The 15,783-nt window shown below is 41.9% G+C and overlaps 1 protein-coding gene across 1 annotated transcript in view; it reads left to right on the top strand.

Moving 5' to 3' along the window:
- The window catches only part of ckap2l (cytoskeleton associated protein 2-like), a 21,833-nt gene that overhangs the window by 4,824 nt on the left and 1,226 nt on the right, over positions 1 to 15,783 (top strand). The window contains exons 2-8 of the mRNA XM_010782325.1: positions 8,952 to 9,018; positions 9,111 to 9,162; positions 9,447 to 10,636; positions 12,563 to 12,758; positions 13,138 to 13,296; positions 14,570 to 14,650; positions 15,594 to 15,767. Coding sequence (XP_010780627.1) covers positions 8,952 to 9,018; positions 9,111 to 9,162; positions 9,447 to 10,636; positions 12,563 to 12,758; positions 13,138 to 13,296; positions 14,570 to 14,650; positions 15,594 to 15,767 — 1,919 coding nt within the window. The remainder of the gene's footprint in view (positions 1 to 8,951; positions 9,019 to 9,110; positions 9,163 to 9,446; positions 10,637 to 12,562; positions 12,759 to 13,137; positions 13,297 to 14,569; positions 14,651 to 15,593; positions 15,768 to 15,783) is intronic.

Genomic DNA, 15,783 nt, shown 5'->3' with positions numbered 1-15,783 from the left:
GCATCGGATGTCAGGCGGGCCGTGACACTCACGTCTACAGCTACACAGGGTAATAGGAAGTATAGCTATGAGTGTAGTAGTTACATAGTCATATAAAGGAATGACTCAGTCGCTCGGCATACGACCCCGCACGTTTGTGAGTGTGTATGAACATACCGTCTTTCATAAGTAAAATTCGTTGTGTAATCAACTGCTTTTGTGAGTTCCGTTTACATTAATTCTCAGCTAGTGAGCACGCGCCCCCGTCACTATGAGATTTCGGAACACTTACATGCCGTAAGTTTGTGAAGAAGAAATGGTCGACATCAGTGAACGTCCACGTTGGAATACACCGAAAATACGGACCTTATTTCACAAATTCCAGTACCTACAAAATTTCAAATTAAGAAGTATATGATGCTTAGATCAAGTTCTGGATAGGCCTATACTAAAACTCATATCGGCTAACCGGATTACGGTTTTACCTCCACACGCACTTCTCCCACACATCCGCCCCCCACGCACTCTCCACTCTCACACACACCAACGCTCGCGCGCTCACCGCACACTCCACACACCCAACGCCCGCCACAGCTGTCACCTCCTCACCCACATCAGCCACCCTCGCCACACGCCCGCGCACCTCCCTCGTACCTCCTTCTCGCTGACTGTCGCGACGCAGTCACACTCACCGACCACTTCTCCTCCCACTCCTCGCCCCCACCTCACCAAATCCAGTCTCTTACTCACTCTCCACACTCCACCTCTCCAGCGCTCGCACACTCTCTCGCCCCACACCCCACTACGCGTCCTATTTCGGTGTATCGACGCTGGAACGTTCCCACCCCCTTCCTACGACCACCGTCTTCCTCCCTCTCACACACTCCCCACGCTACCCCCCACACGCGCGCCCACACACTATACCTGCACGGCGCGCCCACGCACTCTCCGCTCGCCTCGCACACCTCCACACTCACACACTCGAGCTCCCAAAAGCAGTTGAATTAACATAACAATTTACCTATATGAATACGCTATCGTATGTCATCGCGGATACACTGTGACACTCACACACGTGTCGGTCTATGCCGAGTCGACTGACTCTATTCCTGTTATATACTCATTGTAATACTACACTATACTGTACTATACCCTCTGTGTACTGCAGAAGGTAGTCACGCGCCTGACCATCCATGCCCTACTACACCAGACACTGCGCGCGCGGCCAATAACACAACACGTCTATAAATGTAATTCCGCAAACGGCAATTGATTGATCTAATATCAATATTAACAACTAACAGACTCTACCCTCCACTACAAGATACAGCTAAAGTCGCAGTCGTCAGCCACTAACAAAACCCGGCGGCAAACACACACACACTTCACACACAGGCGGTGTGCACTCCGCAGACTCGCAACCCAGCTCCTCCCGACACCCACGCACACGCCACCCACCACCACACACACACTCCGCACACACGCGCAAACGCGCCGTCTCCACTCACGCTCGCTCACCTTCCACCCCATCCGGCCACCACACAACACACCACCCCCCCTCATGGGCGAGGTCTTCAATAGAACGATTTGCTTTGCTAGGACAAGCACATCACTATGGGCGGTCCAATAGGCGTGTCGGATTACAATGCGTACTCCTTAGATCGGACGACTTTTCTCTTGCGGCGAAGCATCTGGCCCTTGGGCTCAACACGCGGACTTCAATCGGCCTCTGACTTCGCTTTTAGGACGAAGCATCACAGTTGGGGGGTCGGAGTCACACACGACCAACGAGCACAGGTTAGAGAGAATATAAACCTAGTGGAAAACGACCGACCGACTTAGTAAAGGAGGAATCTACAACCAGTGACAGGTTTTGCACAAAAGAGACCACCCTTCGGAAACTAATGCTCTGTCATTCTTGCAATTTACAACGAGATTTACTTAGTCATGCTACCCCCCAGCCCAAAGGTCTCCTGCGCGTGAACATGCGGAAGAACTTGACCAACAGTCAACAGTTGTCCCGACTGATTGAAAAGACCTGGGCGTCTCAAGGAGAGATAAAAAAGGAACAACAACGCCATTGACATCGCAAAAGACGCGACTCTCGGGAACGACACTACGTCGAGAAAATCTACACACGTCTCGTCGTCCAGTCCACAAATAGACGGCGTCGTAACTGGACACCGAACCAATGTACGAAGCCGCGAAAGGCAGCTTACGGGGTCTCAACATAGCACATTCCACACTTGCTGTGTTGTGTGTTGTCTGCTGTTTCGCTGTGTCGACTGCGTCGTAACAGCACTACAAAGCGGGACTGACACACACCTAAAACGTTGTACTAAGTGTTGTAACACACACACACACACGTGTCACACACACACAACTCACACAAGAATCTTCAGTAGAACACACTAACATTAAAACGACGTAGGATAAAATGGTCTCCTTGGTCCTAACATATTACATTCGGCTTCGCTTCTAGTTCCCTGTCCCCATATGTTCAGACGTTTCTTTCACAACGCAGAAGAGACGAGTCGTACGTTTGTGTCCCATACGCACACCGCACACAAAGGAGCACAAAACACTCCTCCACTCCCCTCTCTTCGCGCGCGCCACCAGTGAACCCGTACTGCAAGACAACCAAAGAAGAGACTAACAGAACAGTCCATCTTCTCTGATTCTACCACTCACTACTCGTGCTCCCTACCCCGTTCGAGCGCCTCCCTGCCTTATTTGTCTGCAACTCGTATGCTCTTTAACCCTGGTCCGAAGTGAATTTCTACGAACAGAGATGTCCCTAATGAATAGGAACTCACGTCTTTGTCCTTAGACACTTTGTATAAGAATTAACACGTCTTACACCCTCGGTCTTCACGAAACCGACTAACGACAATCGCTAACATATATTCGCCTCCCCCACGAGCCATCCACTCCCACGCTCGAGGCACAAAAAGTCGTGAAACCCCTCTATTAGTTAAACCTGTACGGGATCTTCAAACCGACGGTGCAAGTCCTCACAAGGTTTCTTCCATTTCCAACAATGTACAAAGCATAAATCTACGAACAATCAAACAGTTTCTGACTTTCGGCTCACCTTTCCTCTTTCCAACAACCGCTCTTCACGAAACCCATGCAAAGGGTCTTCGATTGCTCTAAACCAACCGACTTACGTCGGTTTGATCCGGTTACTTATGTTGTGGCAGATATTTAATTAAGCTTTCTTAACATAATAGTATAATAATAGTTATAATAGTCCGATTGCTCTGAAGATGTGAGGTAGGGATGTCCCGATCACCTTTTTTTGCTCCCGATTTTTTGCTTCCGATCATTTGATTTTGACAATTTGCCGATACCGATTTTTCCCGATCCGATCTTTATGCAATGCATTAAGAGAAAAAAAAGAAAAAAAGCATTCAAGTTGTCCGTTAAGGTTATTTTTTTTATTTAAACTGGATATTCTATCCAACATGGATATAGCTTCTTTTTTTCACAGCAGCATTGGATCAGTTCAGTTGTGCAGCATTGGAACAAAACAAAATAAAGCTTATCAGTACTCGTTAGCTTACTGCTACAATTAGACACTGCGCCCTGCCCACTCTGTTGCCAGATTTGAGAGAAATAGTTCTATGAAAACAAGCCCCAAAGAAGCAACACATACATGATGTTGTGTAATTTGAAACCAAAACTAAGGCCTCAGGATGACTTTAAGACTTGAACATGGTCATTTTTGTTTTGTAACATTGAATACAAAAACAAAACAAAAAAAAGTATTTAAAAAAAATCCCAATCCCCAATTTTTTTCTTCCGATCTTTTGAAAATCACGTGATCGGCTCCGATCCCCGATCACGTGATCGGATCGGGACATCTCTACTTATTATACATCCATGGTGTAGAGTGGGTTAGTGCTAGATCCTATACCTCCTTGGTTTTAGGCGGAAGTGACGTAACCTGCCACCCAGGACAAGAGACGAGCATGGATACATAATTTTGTCCACAAAAATATCATAAATATAATATTTTGAGAATCCATAACTTTGGAGGACAGCAGGCTATTACTAATATTTTTAAAAAATGACTTCTCACAAGAAGAAAAGCACAGATGGGATTTAACACTCAGAAAGCCACTGAGTTCGTTTTTTTGGATTACAGTGGCACACACAGTACCAGGTTTATTAAAAAAAAAAAAGGGTGGAGATTTTTTAGGCGTGTGCTCCCTCTCACTCCTGTTCACTGTCCTCCGGATTCCTGCAGGACTCCAGAGTTGCGAAGAGCCCATGCAAAATGTAATTAAATGTGTCTACTTTTACTACCAGATGTGCTGTCAGTGGCGGCAAAAGTTGCCGACTTCTCATCCACGATTACGTCACTTCCGCCGCCTAATACCCAGGAAGTATACTAGCACTAACCGTGTAGAGTGCTGACGGAGAGCACCGGAGCGCCGCTCCAGCTCTTCAAATAGTGGCGATCTGTTGTTATTAGCATCTGGTTAGCTAGCTATGCTAACGATTCGAATATAAACAGCTTTTTCTACAACCAGGTGGAAGATTGTTCTCTCCTTACAGACTGAGAGGCTCAAATAACCTCAGCTCAGATCATTATAGTTATAAAAATATATAAAATGATGTCACATGGCTATGACCATTTTGTGGCAAAAAAATAAAAACATTGGATGAGTTATGAGAAATACTACTTTTTGTGATTGGTTTTTATTTAGTTGGTTGAGTTTAGAAGCTCATGCAATGATTTCCTAAGAATATTCCCTGGTGTTAGAACATGTGAAATTAAAACAATCCCTCTCTGTGTTAAGTGTCTTTGCTTTTATTTTGTTGTAGCCAGTGGACGAGCTGCGGACTGTGGTGTTTGAGATTCTGAAGAGAAAGGAAGGGATCCAAGGTAGTTGGCAAATTAGCCTTATTTGTAACCACTGTCTTTTTCACCATTCATATTATTTATGATAGCATCAATGAGCTGTGTTGCATTGTTTACATTGCACACATTTGAATCAGTAGATCATTTGGCCTCATGATGTAGGCAGCTGATTATCGTCTCGTACGTTCCATATATTGTGTCTCACTCAATTCACCCATGTAGCACGGCTGTGTGCTTTATCAAAAATATATGTTTTTCATGTATTTTGGTTTCATGATGGGGCAGCTTAGTTTGACATTATTTGGAAAGAAAACTGTTGTTTATTGTATTGTTACCATTGTGTTGATATAGCCAAACACATCTGTGTTACAGTAAAGGCACATGCCACAAAATGTAAGCGCCACGCCAGTCTTTTTCAAGACGGTCAAAGAAACTATAACAGAGAATTAATTTTGCCAAAGCTTTTTCAATTTAAACTTCCTTCTGCTGACTTTTCTGTGGCAGAAAATATTGCTGTCTGAGAAATAGGACTATGAACTTCAGTCAAACCTTTCAATCGATATCAGTTAGTGCAGACTAGATAATAAAAACAAATCAGAAATTACATCCTCCAAATCTGAATCTGTATTGTAATATTAATACAGTGTAAACTTGCACTACAGATATGCCGCTTGTGCCTTTTTTTTAAGTATCCTAACATGAAGTACTTTATGTTGAAAATAAATTCAAATTTTGATATTTTTTCTGAAGCAAATGAGAGAGAGGCGGACCAAATTCAAAACGAAGTCACTCCTGAGAGTATCGACATCCCGATGACTCCTCAACCTGTCAGAGCCCTTATCTATGGAGAGAGAGGAGACTCATCAGTGGTCAAGTACAAGATCACAGCAACGCCTGGGTATGTGGGAATCATCATTTTGACTTTCAGAAACGCTGTGGAGCATTACTGACCCCTTTTATGACTGTGCAAGCGCTAGCCAATCAAACCGCGTGTACTGTATGCAGATACCACTGCGGTCTTATCCATATGTCATAAAATGGAGGATAAATTAATCATCGCTGTAGGAAATGTCCCGGTCCTTTACGACTGCTCTCTGTTCACCTACCGGGACCTAAACCGGAGGAACCAGGCATGGAGGGAGGTGGCAGAGACAGTTGGTGAAACTGGTAGGTTTTCACCTGTTTGGGGAGTTTATATCCAGTTTACTTTGTTTTAACATTGAATGGACAGGCTTTGTATGCCGGGTGCGGGCGGGAGATTCCTGGGAGATTCCTGATTGGTTGTTGGGCGCGTGAAATCGCCAAGCTTCAGACACGCCCAGCATCAAGATTTTTTTCATGCCTGTGTGTGGACGGGCCGTTAAGCTTGTGTTGACTACAGATTGTATTTCACGATTCTAGCCAAAAAACCTTTTATAAAGACATTGCCCTCAAGACAAAGTGATAACATTTATAGCACCACTCTAAAGTGCCCTTGTTCCCCCCCGCCCCCCTGGTGTTGAGCCATGCCTTTGCTTGCCCTGATGCTCTACGTGCTTGTCTGACCTCTCCGTGGCACCTGTCAGATATGCCAATGGATAGTGGGCGTGGAGGAAGAGATAGGGTGATAATGGAATTATACTGACAGCACGCACACATGGCTGTTACTGCACCTGTTTGATGGCAGTTGGTTTAGAGTCAGCTCAAAGACAACAAAAAAAATTTCCATATGACTTTCAGAGAAATTAAAGTGATTTCGCCCTGAAGAAGGGAGTGACTGTCGTGTCTCATCTAAATCTTGTCTTTCCCGACAGTCTCATTAACATGACATGACATGTTTTAGTTTTAAAGTGGGCAACAGTAGACTCATTCACAAGTGAGTGAATGATATGCAGACTTGGAAAGGGCTGGAGTAGGAGAAAACTGATTCTGGGCCAGCTTGATCTTGTGAAGTGGCTTTAGGTGCAAAAGAAAGTAAGGCCGGACGATATATCCATACATTTTCAAACAAGACATAGTAAAAGGTTTGGAACCCAATACGAACTGCCCCCTTCCAACTGCCACGCTGTCTGTGGTCTCACTCAGAGCTGAGTGAGGCTCCCTCCTTTAGGGGGAGGGGTGTAAATACAGTGTCAGGCTTTGGGACCAACTCCCCTCTCTCCGACAGAAACAGGAAACGCTGTAACTTTTCGTAACAACTGCTCCAAATCATCACTTCTTGGACAATAATATATGGGAATTGGCAGATAAACAGCAATGAAACTTGAGAATAGCAAATCATTTATCAAGTTCCTTCAAAACATTACTATGAGTCTCACAGCCTCAGTCATAATCTATTGATATACAAATGGGTAAATATTTAAAAAAAGAAAAAAAAGGGATATATTAAACATTACAAAAGCATCTTTGTGCAAAAATTATGGAAAATTCCANATTTCTGACAACAAACTTTATTTATAAAAACAATGTTCCAACCCAAGATCTACATGAGGTAAAGCTTAAAGGTGAGGTTTTACCTGATAATGATCTTATGACAAACACATTTCTCAATAAAGTAAATAGCAAGTTAAAGGACAGTGTGTTTCCAACACTTTTCACAGCCTAATGGCAGACAAGTTGTGTAAAGGCCCAGATACACCGGCCAGTCACCTGAGAAGTCGCCGACGCCGACACCGACTGTTGCGTCGCCGGACTCTCCTGCGTAATTGCCGACTTCGCGCACTGGAACACACCGCAAATCCGAGCCGAGCACGTATGAACTGCGTATGCGTGAGTGGCAATAACTCTCCTTACCAGCAGGCGGTAGTGTGTATTCATCATTCAAAAGAGGCAACAACCGGAACAACCGGAAGACAGAGAAGAAGAACAGACTCCGTGATATAAACAAACAACAAATAGCGTTTTTCTTTCCATTTTCACTCTCGTCCATTGAAAACATGAACGAACAGGAACTCTATAAACCAATGAGGTGAAATAGCCGTCCGTGTGTGTTCCATCTTCCATTTTAAATCATTTGTTTACCTCCCTCACTTCCGTTAATGCTTCTCATGCACTGATTCGCTAGCTGAACAGCCAATCAGTGTTATCCCTTTGTCCGACTTCCGGTGGTGTTCCTGACGCCGATTCAACATGTTGAACCATCAAAATACAGAGCGAAAAGTTTAACCACAAGAATCAAGACAATATGAGCTACCACTAAACAACTCAGTCTGAAAATTACCATTTAAAAAAAAAAAAAAAAACTGGACTTTTAGCTTTAAGCATCGTTTTAAGGTGAAAATGTTTCATTTTCAAATGTGCGCTCCCGTGACAAGGGGAAGGGGTGCATTTCACGGCAGGGGTACATAATTTGGCACAACACCGGCAATGAAACACAGATTTAGAATCGTGATTAAATTATAAGACTAGTATGTCTGTAAGAAAAAGGACAGGCATGTAATAGTGCCTAAATTAAAAGGAACATTTAACATCATTTGACTTAATGAAAAAATGGGTTGTTAGTGCAAATAAAGGGCAACGCTGCTTCTAGTTAGGCTGGATTTAGTGATTTTCAGAGAAAAATAATGTTATTTTGTATCAGATTATTTTTCTTATTATTTTTTATATAAATCCTCTGTTCAATATGTTATCAGATTGTAAACTAGGTATCTGATGTTCAACTAATCAAATAAATTAACCAATTGTTTAAGCTTTAGTATGCTGCAGGAAATGTAGATATTTCGCTAGAGTGAACATTTAGGTTTATTACCGACCTGCAGCCAGATGCCAGCAAGTGCCTACTCAGTTCCTATTTTGCATGGTTGGTGAAAATTAAAGTTCAATTAAAGCTATATATATATATTTACACACAGGTAGAGTCACTGAGATCCCAATATATTTTAAAAAGGTACTTGTGTACAAAAATATAAACGCATACATTTCTAACATTAGTGGGCATACTGATAATTTCAAGACATACATTATTCTTATGTATGCAGACATATATATTTAATGCTACAGTTTGTGGCCTTCATATTTTTGGTTCGAACACTACACATGCATATTTAATATGGAATAAATGTATAGGTTGAGTATAATGGAACAAGACCAATGCTGAATTCCGGTTTAATTTGTTTTGTCACAGAGCTGCGTAAGCAGAAGCTGATGGAATACTTGGCAGGAAAAGGAAAGCTGAAACCGCCCAACCCTAAGTAAGAGAAACAACACTGCAAGACTCACAATGTGTCCATCAAATGTTATTTTTATTTATTTGATACATGATGAACTCAATTTGACTTCACAGGCCATACCTCCGTGATGACTGCCAAGTTAAGAATCCTATCATGTCTACACAGGTGAGTGTAGGAGATTGTTTATTTAACTTGTTGGAGAAATTCCAACTACTCATCCCACAAGACTCCAAACCCTTATTTGCCTCGTTTAAGTTAAATGATTTGAACCTTTTTTATTTGTGGCTGACTTTACCTTGTTGGTGAAATTGCAACCCCACCTATTCTAACAGAATCAAACCCTTATTTGCCTCTTTTAAATTAAATTAAATTATTTGAATATTTGGGGCTGACTTGGCTATCATCCATGTCTCACTATTGTTTTTTCTAATCATTTTGTTGTTTTACAGGTTGTTAATGGAAAAGAGAACAAGGCTCCAGCTGACAGATTAAGATATGAAAGTACAAAAAGTCAAAACACTCAATCCGCAAAACATCCGGCCAAAGGTGCATTTGGTATCGCAAACAAGGTGAATGTAAAAGGCAAAATCCTGACTGTACGACAGAATACCAATCGTCCATCTGCAACCTCTGGCGTTGCACAGGCAAAACTTAAACAAAACCCTGTGCTGACAACAACGTACAATGCTGTATCCTCCAAATCCAACCTTATCGCAGCCAGCCACCTCAAAAAGCAGCCAAACACCAGAAAACCGCCTTCAGCCAAAAACTCAGTGAGTACAGCTGTAACAAAATCAAACAGCAAATTTGGCGGCAGCTCGAATGCTACCTGGTCATGTCAAATGAAGACAAACAGCGTCAGGATGAGTCTTGGCCCTATGGTCAAAACAAAAACTGGACTCATTCCTACAGTGATTCAGCCAAGAAACAGTCAGAATTTAACACACACCTCTTCAACAGCCGCTCATACGAACACCGCCACCACAGCTTCTGTTGCTAACAAGGTGAGATCCAGCACCTCATCATCAGTTTCCGTTTCCCAGAGGTCTGACCTGGCTGAGAGGAGAACACTACCTACCACTGCTCTAAATAACACAGAGAGAACAAGAGCTGGATTTCGAATTCAAAATCAGAACATGACTAACTCTAAACCACTTTTGGGTAAACCGCCATCTTATAAGACTCAGCTATCATGTGGACTGAAATCAGTGTCCACCTCCTCCAAATACGCAGCTATTAGACCAGAAGGGAGAGTAGGGATGTCAAAATCTGTTAAATCGAGTGGTCAACCTACAGTCACTTCCACAAAGCAGACAGGGCAAAGAAAGGGCCAACAATGCAAAGTCGTCCCCCCTACAGTCATAGGGGTTACAAGAGCTGCTGTGGCTGAGCTGGCAGTGAAATCTAAGACATGCAAAAAGACAGATGATAAGAAGGGACACATTTCAGCAAATGCCCCTCCACCACAAGCAGGTTTTAAAAGAACAAGCGCTCCAGTGGTGTCCCAGACAGTGCCACGGGCTGGTAGGACCATCAGCCACACCAATCAGGCCACACTCACGAAGACTCCAAAGTTCCCGGTCAGGGTCATTCCCCAGACGGAGGGAAAAAAACTGACTGCTGCCCAGGAGGAACGAATGTAAGTAGGATAGTACGATGACCTGTAAATCTACCTGACCTGTAAATCTATATCATGAAACTACCATACTGTAGTTGACAGTGAGAGTATGGCTCATGACTTTGATATTTTGCCGCGGCAAGAGGGCTGCAATACCTCAGTTCTTCATGTGTGCTACTCACACGGTTGTGTTTTGTAAACTCAACCCTCACTGAAGGCTCCTGTTCAACAAGTGCTCACCAGTGGGTGTAAGCAAATCTCAAGTCACCCCCCCTTGTTTTAAAACTAGCTATGCCTGTTTGGTGTTTTGCCCTGCTTCATGTAGAGTAGCTCTCCCTTGAATTTGTGCTTTTGTTAAACCTCTTTATTTTAAATCCTACTAACTGTGCATTTGAAGATAATGGCCTTTTGGCTGCATTTTAACAATGACTTGTACAGTTATCTGGGTACTGTTAGACTTTTACTACATCGGGGCTAAACCTGAGTGTTCGATTAAACATTCTTTCTTTTTTTCTTTTTCTTGCAATTCAGGGATTACATTTTTTGTCATTATCTTATGTCACACCAGGCAAAAATAATCTGAGAAAACACAATAAAGGGATAAATAATAAAACATTAAAACAAAGGGTGAAGACCAAAAGTAGAATATGTGTTGACAACATAATCAACAGCGTTTTACAGAAATATAGCAAACGGTTTGTCCGATTACATCTCAGGGCGTGTACTTTCTTTGTTTCCCAAGTGATCAAATCTGTAGGGGTGGGCGATACCAAGTATTTCAGGGCCAGTATCGCCGATACCGATACTTTTTAAAAATGAAAAGCTTCTTATGTACTTTCATATAGGGGAGAGCTGCATGACATGATTTTTGAGCTGAATGCATCATAAATGGACTAAATCTGAATTCATTTTCATGAATAAAGACAGGACAGTTTTTATAGACAAATAAACACATCACAGTTCGCTAAGTTTTCATTGAGTTGTGAAATAGCTCCACACAATGCTCCTCTTTCTCTCAGCCATCATGCGCATGTGTGTATCGCACTCGCGAGTTGCTGGTGGCTGCTGTCCTGCCCTGCTGGCTGCTGTCAGTCAGCTTGATAATCGGCATTCAGACAAGGAGCGCGCTGCGCGTGGGCGAGCCTCGAGGAGAGAACAGCAGTGGAGAGAGAAGAAAAGAGCGCATATACTTGTGTTCGTCTACACATATTTTTTGATGAAATTGACGAGTAGAGGAGAGGGGGGAAAAAAAGTATAAAAGTATCGATCCTAGTGGCTCTAGTATTGATATTTTTGAAACGTAACATAATATATTTTGGGATCGATCTGCCCACCCCTAGTGGACAGAGACTTTTTAGTCACAATTCTCTGGATGTTACAAACATTACTAACAGGATGTATTTTTATCATGGGAATAATTTTTGGCTGCCAAATACAGCTAAAGAAAGATCAAAATATCAATTTGGGATGAGATCAATTTCAGATCAGCTGGTATGGGAAGATTACAAATATCCCCATCAATGTTTCCATGTCCCGACCCAATCTGAGCTAGTGATCATTCTTATTTGAATGATAGTGATGAAATGCACATACACCATGATGTCAATGGATCCTGTGGACACACCACCAATCTGACAGCATCAACAGGCCGCTCAAAAATATGACTGATCCACATCAATATGAAAGTATCCTCTGACAACTATATATATTGTTATCTTTGTCAAATAGAAGTCGGAAACTAGATAAAAGCAGACTCAGCGTGCTTAAGCAAGTTATACAAGAAGATGATTTTCATAAAAGGCTGATCTGTTCCTTTACATTTGTGTAAAAGTCCAGTTTCCCCTCATTTGTCCTTGGACTTCTGTCATTCCTCTTCCCTTGTTTTATGTGCTCTCCAATGAAGTATGAAATGTGTTATCTAACCCTACCCTATTGTTTGATTTAAAGGAAAAAGCTGCAAGAATGGCGGGAAGCTAAGGGTATTTCCTACAAGCGTCCCCCGATGCCGGTGAAACCTGCGGTCAGGCTCACTGTCGCCATGCACCAGCCTTTCTGGGGCCCCATGATTGAGGAAGACGAGGTCCATTCCCTCATCTCTGCCGTGGACAGATCCCTGGCTGACTGCATCATATTGCTCGCAAAGGTACACGGCGCAGGAATTTCCTTCTCTTTGGTTTCCATGGCCTTCTTTAATGGTGATGTAATCTCCCACTGCACATTCCCATGGAAGTTATATGTTGGTGGAAATATGCATTGACTTAGTTTGATGGGCTTTGAATGAGGCTCTATGGCAAATGATTAAAAATAGATGTAAAGTGGTGGTGGATTAAAAAAAGGCCTTGTTTAAAAGCAAGCCATTCACAGCCAACATTTTTGGCGGGCTAAAGACCTGCTATTATTATACAGAGGGCTGATGATTGTTAAACAGCCTCAAACCCCTTTACTTTATTTCTTTATAAAGTAGGATATGGCTCAATTTCTTATAGGTTAACCTTTTTCTGATATGCTCCTCTCGTCCACAGGGCTGCCCTCCGGAGCAGGTGAAGGGGGTCCTCTCACGGCTGCCGGCTGTGTCCAAGAAGTTTGCCAAATACTGGATCTGCCAGGCCCGTCTGATGGAGCAGGAGGGCAACATGGAGGTCCTGCCAATGTTCGAAGAGGCTGTTGGCGTTGTGCTGGAGGTAAGACGTCAATGATATTCAATCGAAACTAATATTTTACCCAATCATTTTTTGTCATCAAATATGCCCCTAGGAGTTTTCTTGTAAACACACTAGGGCTGTACCCGAATATTCGGTCGTTGCCCTACTATTCGGTTTTCAATTTCGTTATTCGCTGCACTGCGGCTGCCCAATTGAATTTACTGAAATGTCCAATATCAACGTAAGAGCTTGTGTCTCTTCGGGGGGTGCTAACACTTAACCATCAACTGTATCCTTTACTTTTCTCATGCATGCGAATGGCGCCTCCCGCTTTTTAACGCTAAAAGCAATCCCAAAATACTCTTGTCAGAACTTATCTTACATTATGGGAGTTTATTGATACTGCAACATCTAGTCAGCATATGCAAGATATATTAGAAGATCGTTATAAAATTGAAAACACTTTTTTAGCACTTACTAAATAAAACTGGTCTTCATATCCAAATGAAGGCTTTTGTCATTCACTTTTCAATCATTTAGTTCAAATAATCAAATGAAATCTTATGTAGTGACCCTATTGTGATCTGTTTAAGTACCAATACTGGCAATGAGTGTGGTGTGTCTAACAGTTCAGTGTGTATCATCAGTCATAATTCCACATGGTTCAACATCTGATTGTACACTGTTAGATACAAGATGTGCTGTCTATTAATGGAAGATTAATGAGGTAAACAGAGAGTATGGCTCTTATAAAATGATGTCACATAGCTATGACCATTTTGTGGCAAAAAAAGAAAAACATTGGATGAGTTATGAGAAATACTACTTTTTGTGTTTTTATTCAGTTGGTTGAGTTTAGAAGCTCATGCAATAATTTCCTAAGAATATTCCCTGGTGTTAGAACATGTGAAATGATAAAGTCATACATCTGTCTCCCGCTCTGGAGTGTTTTAAGCATGGGGTAATCACTGCCTGAGTTCAAATAAGATTTAATAAACTCTCCGGTAGCAATTCACTGTGTTTAAAACAAGGGGGGGGGGTTTGCCTTCATTGACTGGAAGCAATACTTCTGCACTTACCATTTACTCTAAAACGCTTGGAGCCCATTCAGTCAACATTTTTGAGTGTGTTTTTAGAAAGCAAGGGAATTTCAACATTCACAGATTGAACTGTCCATCACTGCATAGTTCAGCTTTTGATATGACTCCTGTCAGCTTGATCTGTTGGCATGCGATCATAATCAAAGGTGAATGCATTAGTCTGACATTTAAAAAATCCCTCTCTGTGTTAAGTGTCTTTTATTTTGTTGCAGCCAGTGGACGAGCTGCGGACTGTGGTGTTTGAGATTCTCAAGAGAAAGGAAGAGATCCAAGGTAGTTGGCAAATGAGCCTTGTTTGTAACCACTGTGTGTTTTTCACCATTCATATTATTTATGACAGCATCAATGAGCTGTGTTGCATTGTTTACATTGCATACATTTCAATCAGTAGATCATTTGGCCTCTACGATGTAGGCAGCTCAATATCGTCTCGTACGTTCTAGGGCTGCTCGACTATGGCGAAGATAGCATTTAGATGCGCAGCTCCACTGTCTTGGAATAGTCTGCAATTGAAATGGAAACTGAGCAATCTGGTGCCACTAAATGTTTTTAAAGCTCGGTTGGATGCTACTCAATCGGAAGCTGCACATGTGGATAGTTATGTAAATTGTAAACCCTGTAATGATGCTGTATGATGTCNTCCTCTCTGTGAGGAGCAGCAGGTTCAGCTTTCAGAACAAAGTAACAAAAAACTAAAATGGCATTCATTTTTTTAAATATGTCGTGTAGTAATAGATTTATTTATTTTTCTTCTCAAGAGAGCACCAGAATGTGTATTTCATGTTAGTATTTCAAAAAATCTCCTGGGGGAGTAACTAGTAATGCGCCTACTAATTGTATTGTTTTGTAATTTTAAATAAACACTTTTATTGGCAAAATAACTCAAATAAATAAGTGAAATTCTAACTTTTTACACAACTTTAAAGAAGTAGCAGATAAAAAAAATATGTTCAACCATTTTTGCTAGAGGGTGTTTAGTGGGAGAATAATGTGACTATATGTTATCATTGTCACCATTGTTAACAGTGATATTATATACTTTAAGTACTTATTGTATTCTTTTCTAATATCAAGAAAATACTTTGATTGGTAAAATGTATTTAGAAAAAAGTACATTTTAAACTTTTTAGACAACTTAGGAAACAAGCTGCACATTTTCTTTAAAAGATGCATTTATTGTTAACAACTAAATGTGTCTCAACTGTTTTCTAACTTTACAATTCCCTTTTCTTTCAGATGGATGTGAACTATGCGTTTTTTGAGAACAGTACTGACAACTTTTCAGAGGATTCTGGAGACTTTGGAGATGAGCCATGTGGCCGAGCGCTCAGCAGCAACCTCAGCAAGATCTTCCTGCCGACCATTGACGGAATTATATTCGTCCTCGGAGTCATTGGCAATGAATTAGTGGTAGTTGTCATGGGCT

This window comes from Notothenia coriiceps, unplaced genomic scaffold, assembly GCF_000735185.1.
Source record: "Notothenia coriiceps isolate Sejong01 unplaced genomic scaffold, NC01 NC01_scaffold00024633, whole genome shotgun sequence".
NCBI lineage: Eukaryota > Metazoa > Chordata > Actinopteri > Perciformes > Nototheniidae > Notothenia > Notothenia coriiceps.
Note: the sequence above shows the minus strand (reverse complement) of the source record. Positions and strands in the feature narration are given on the sequence as shown.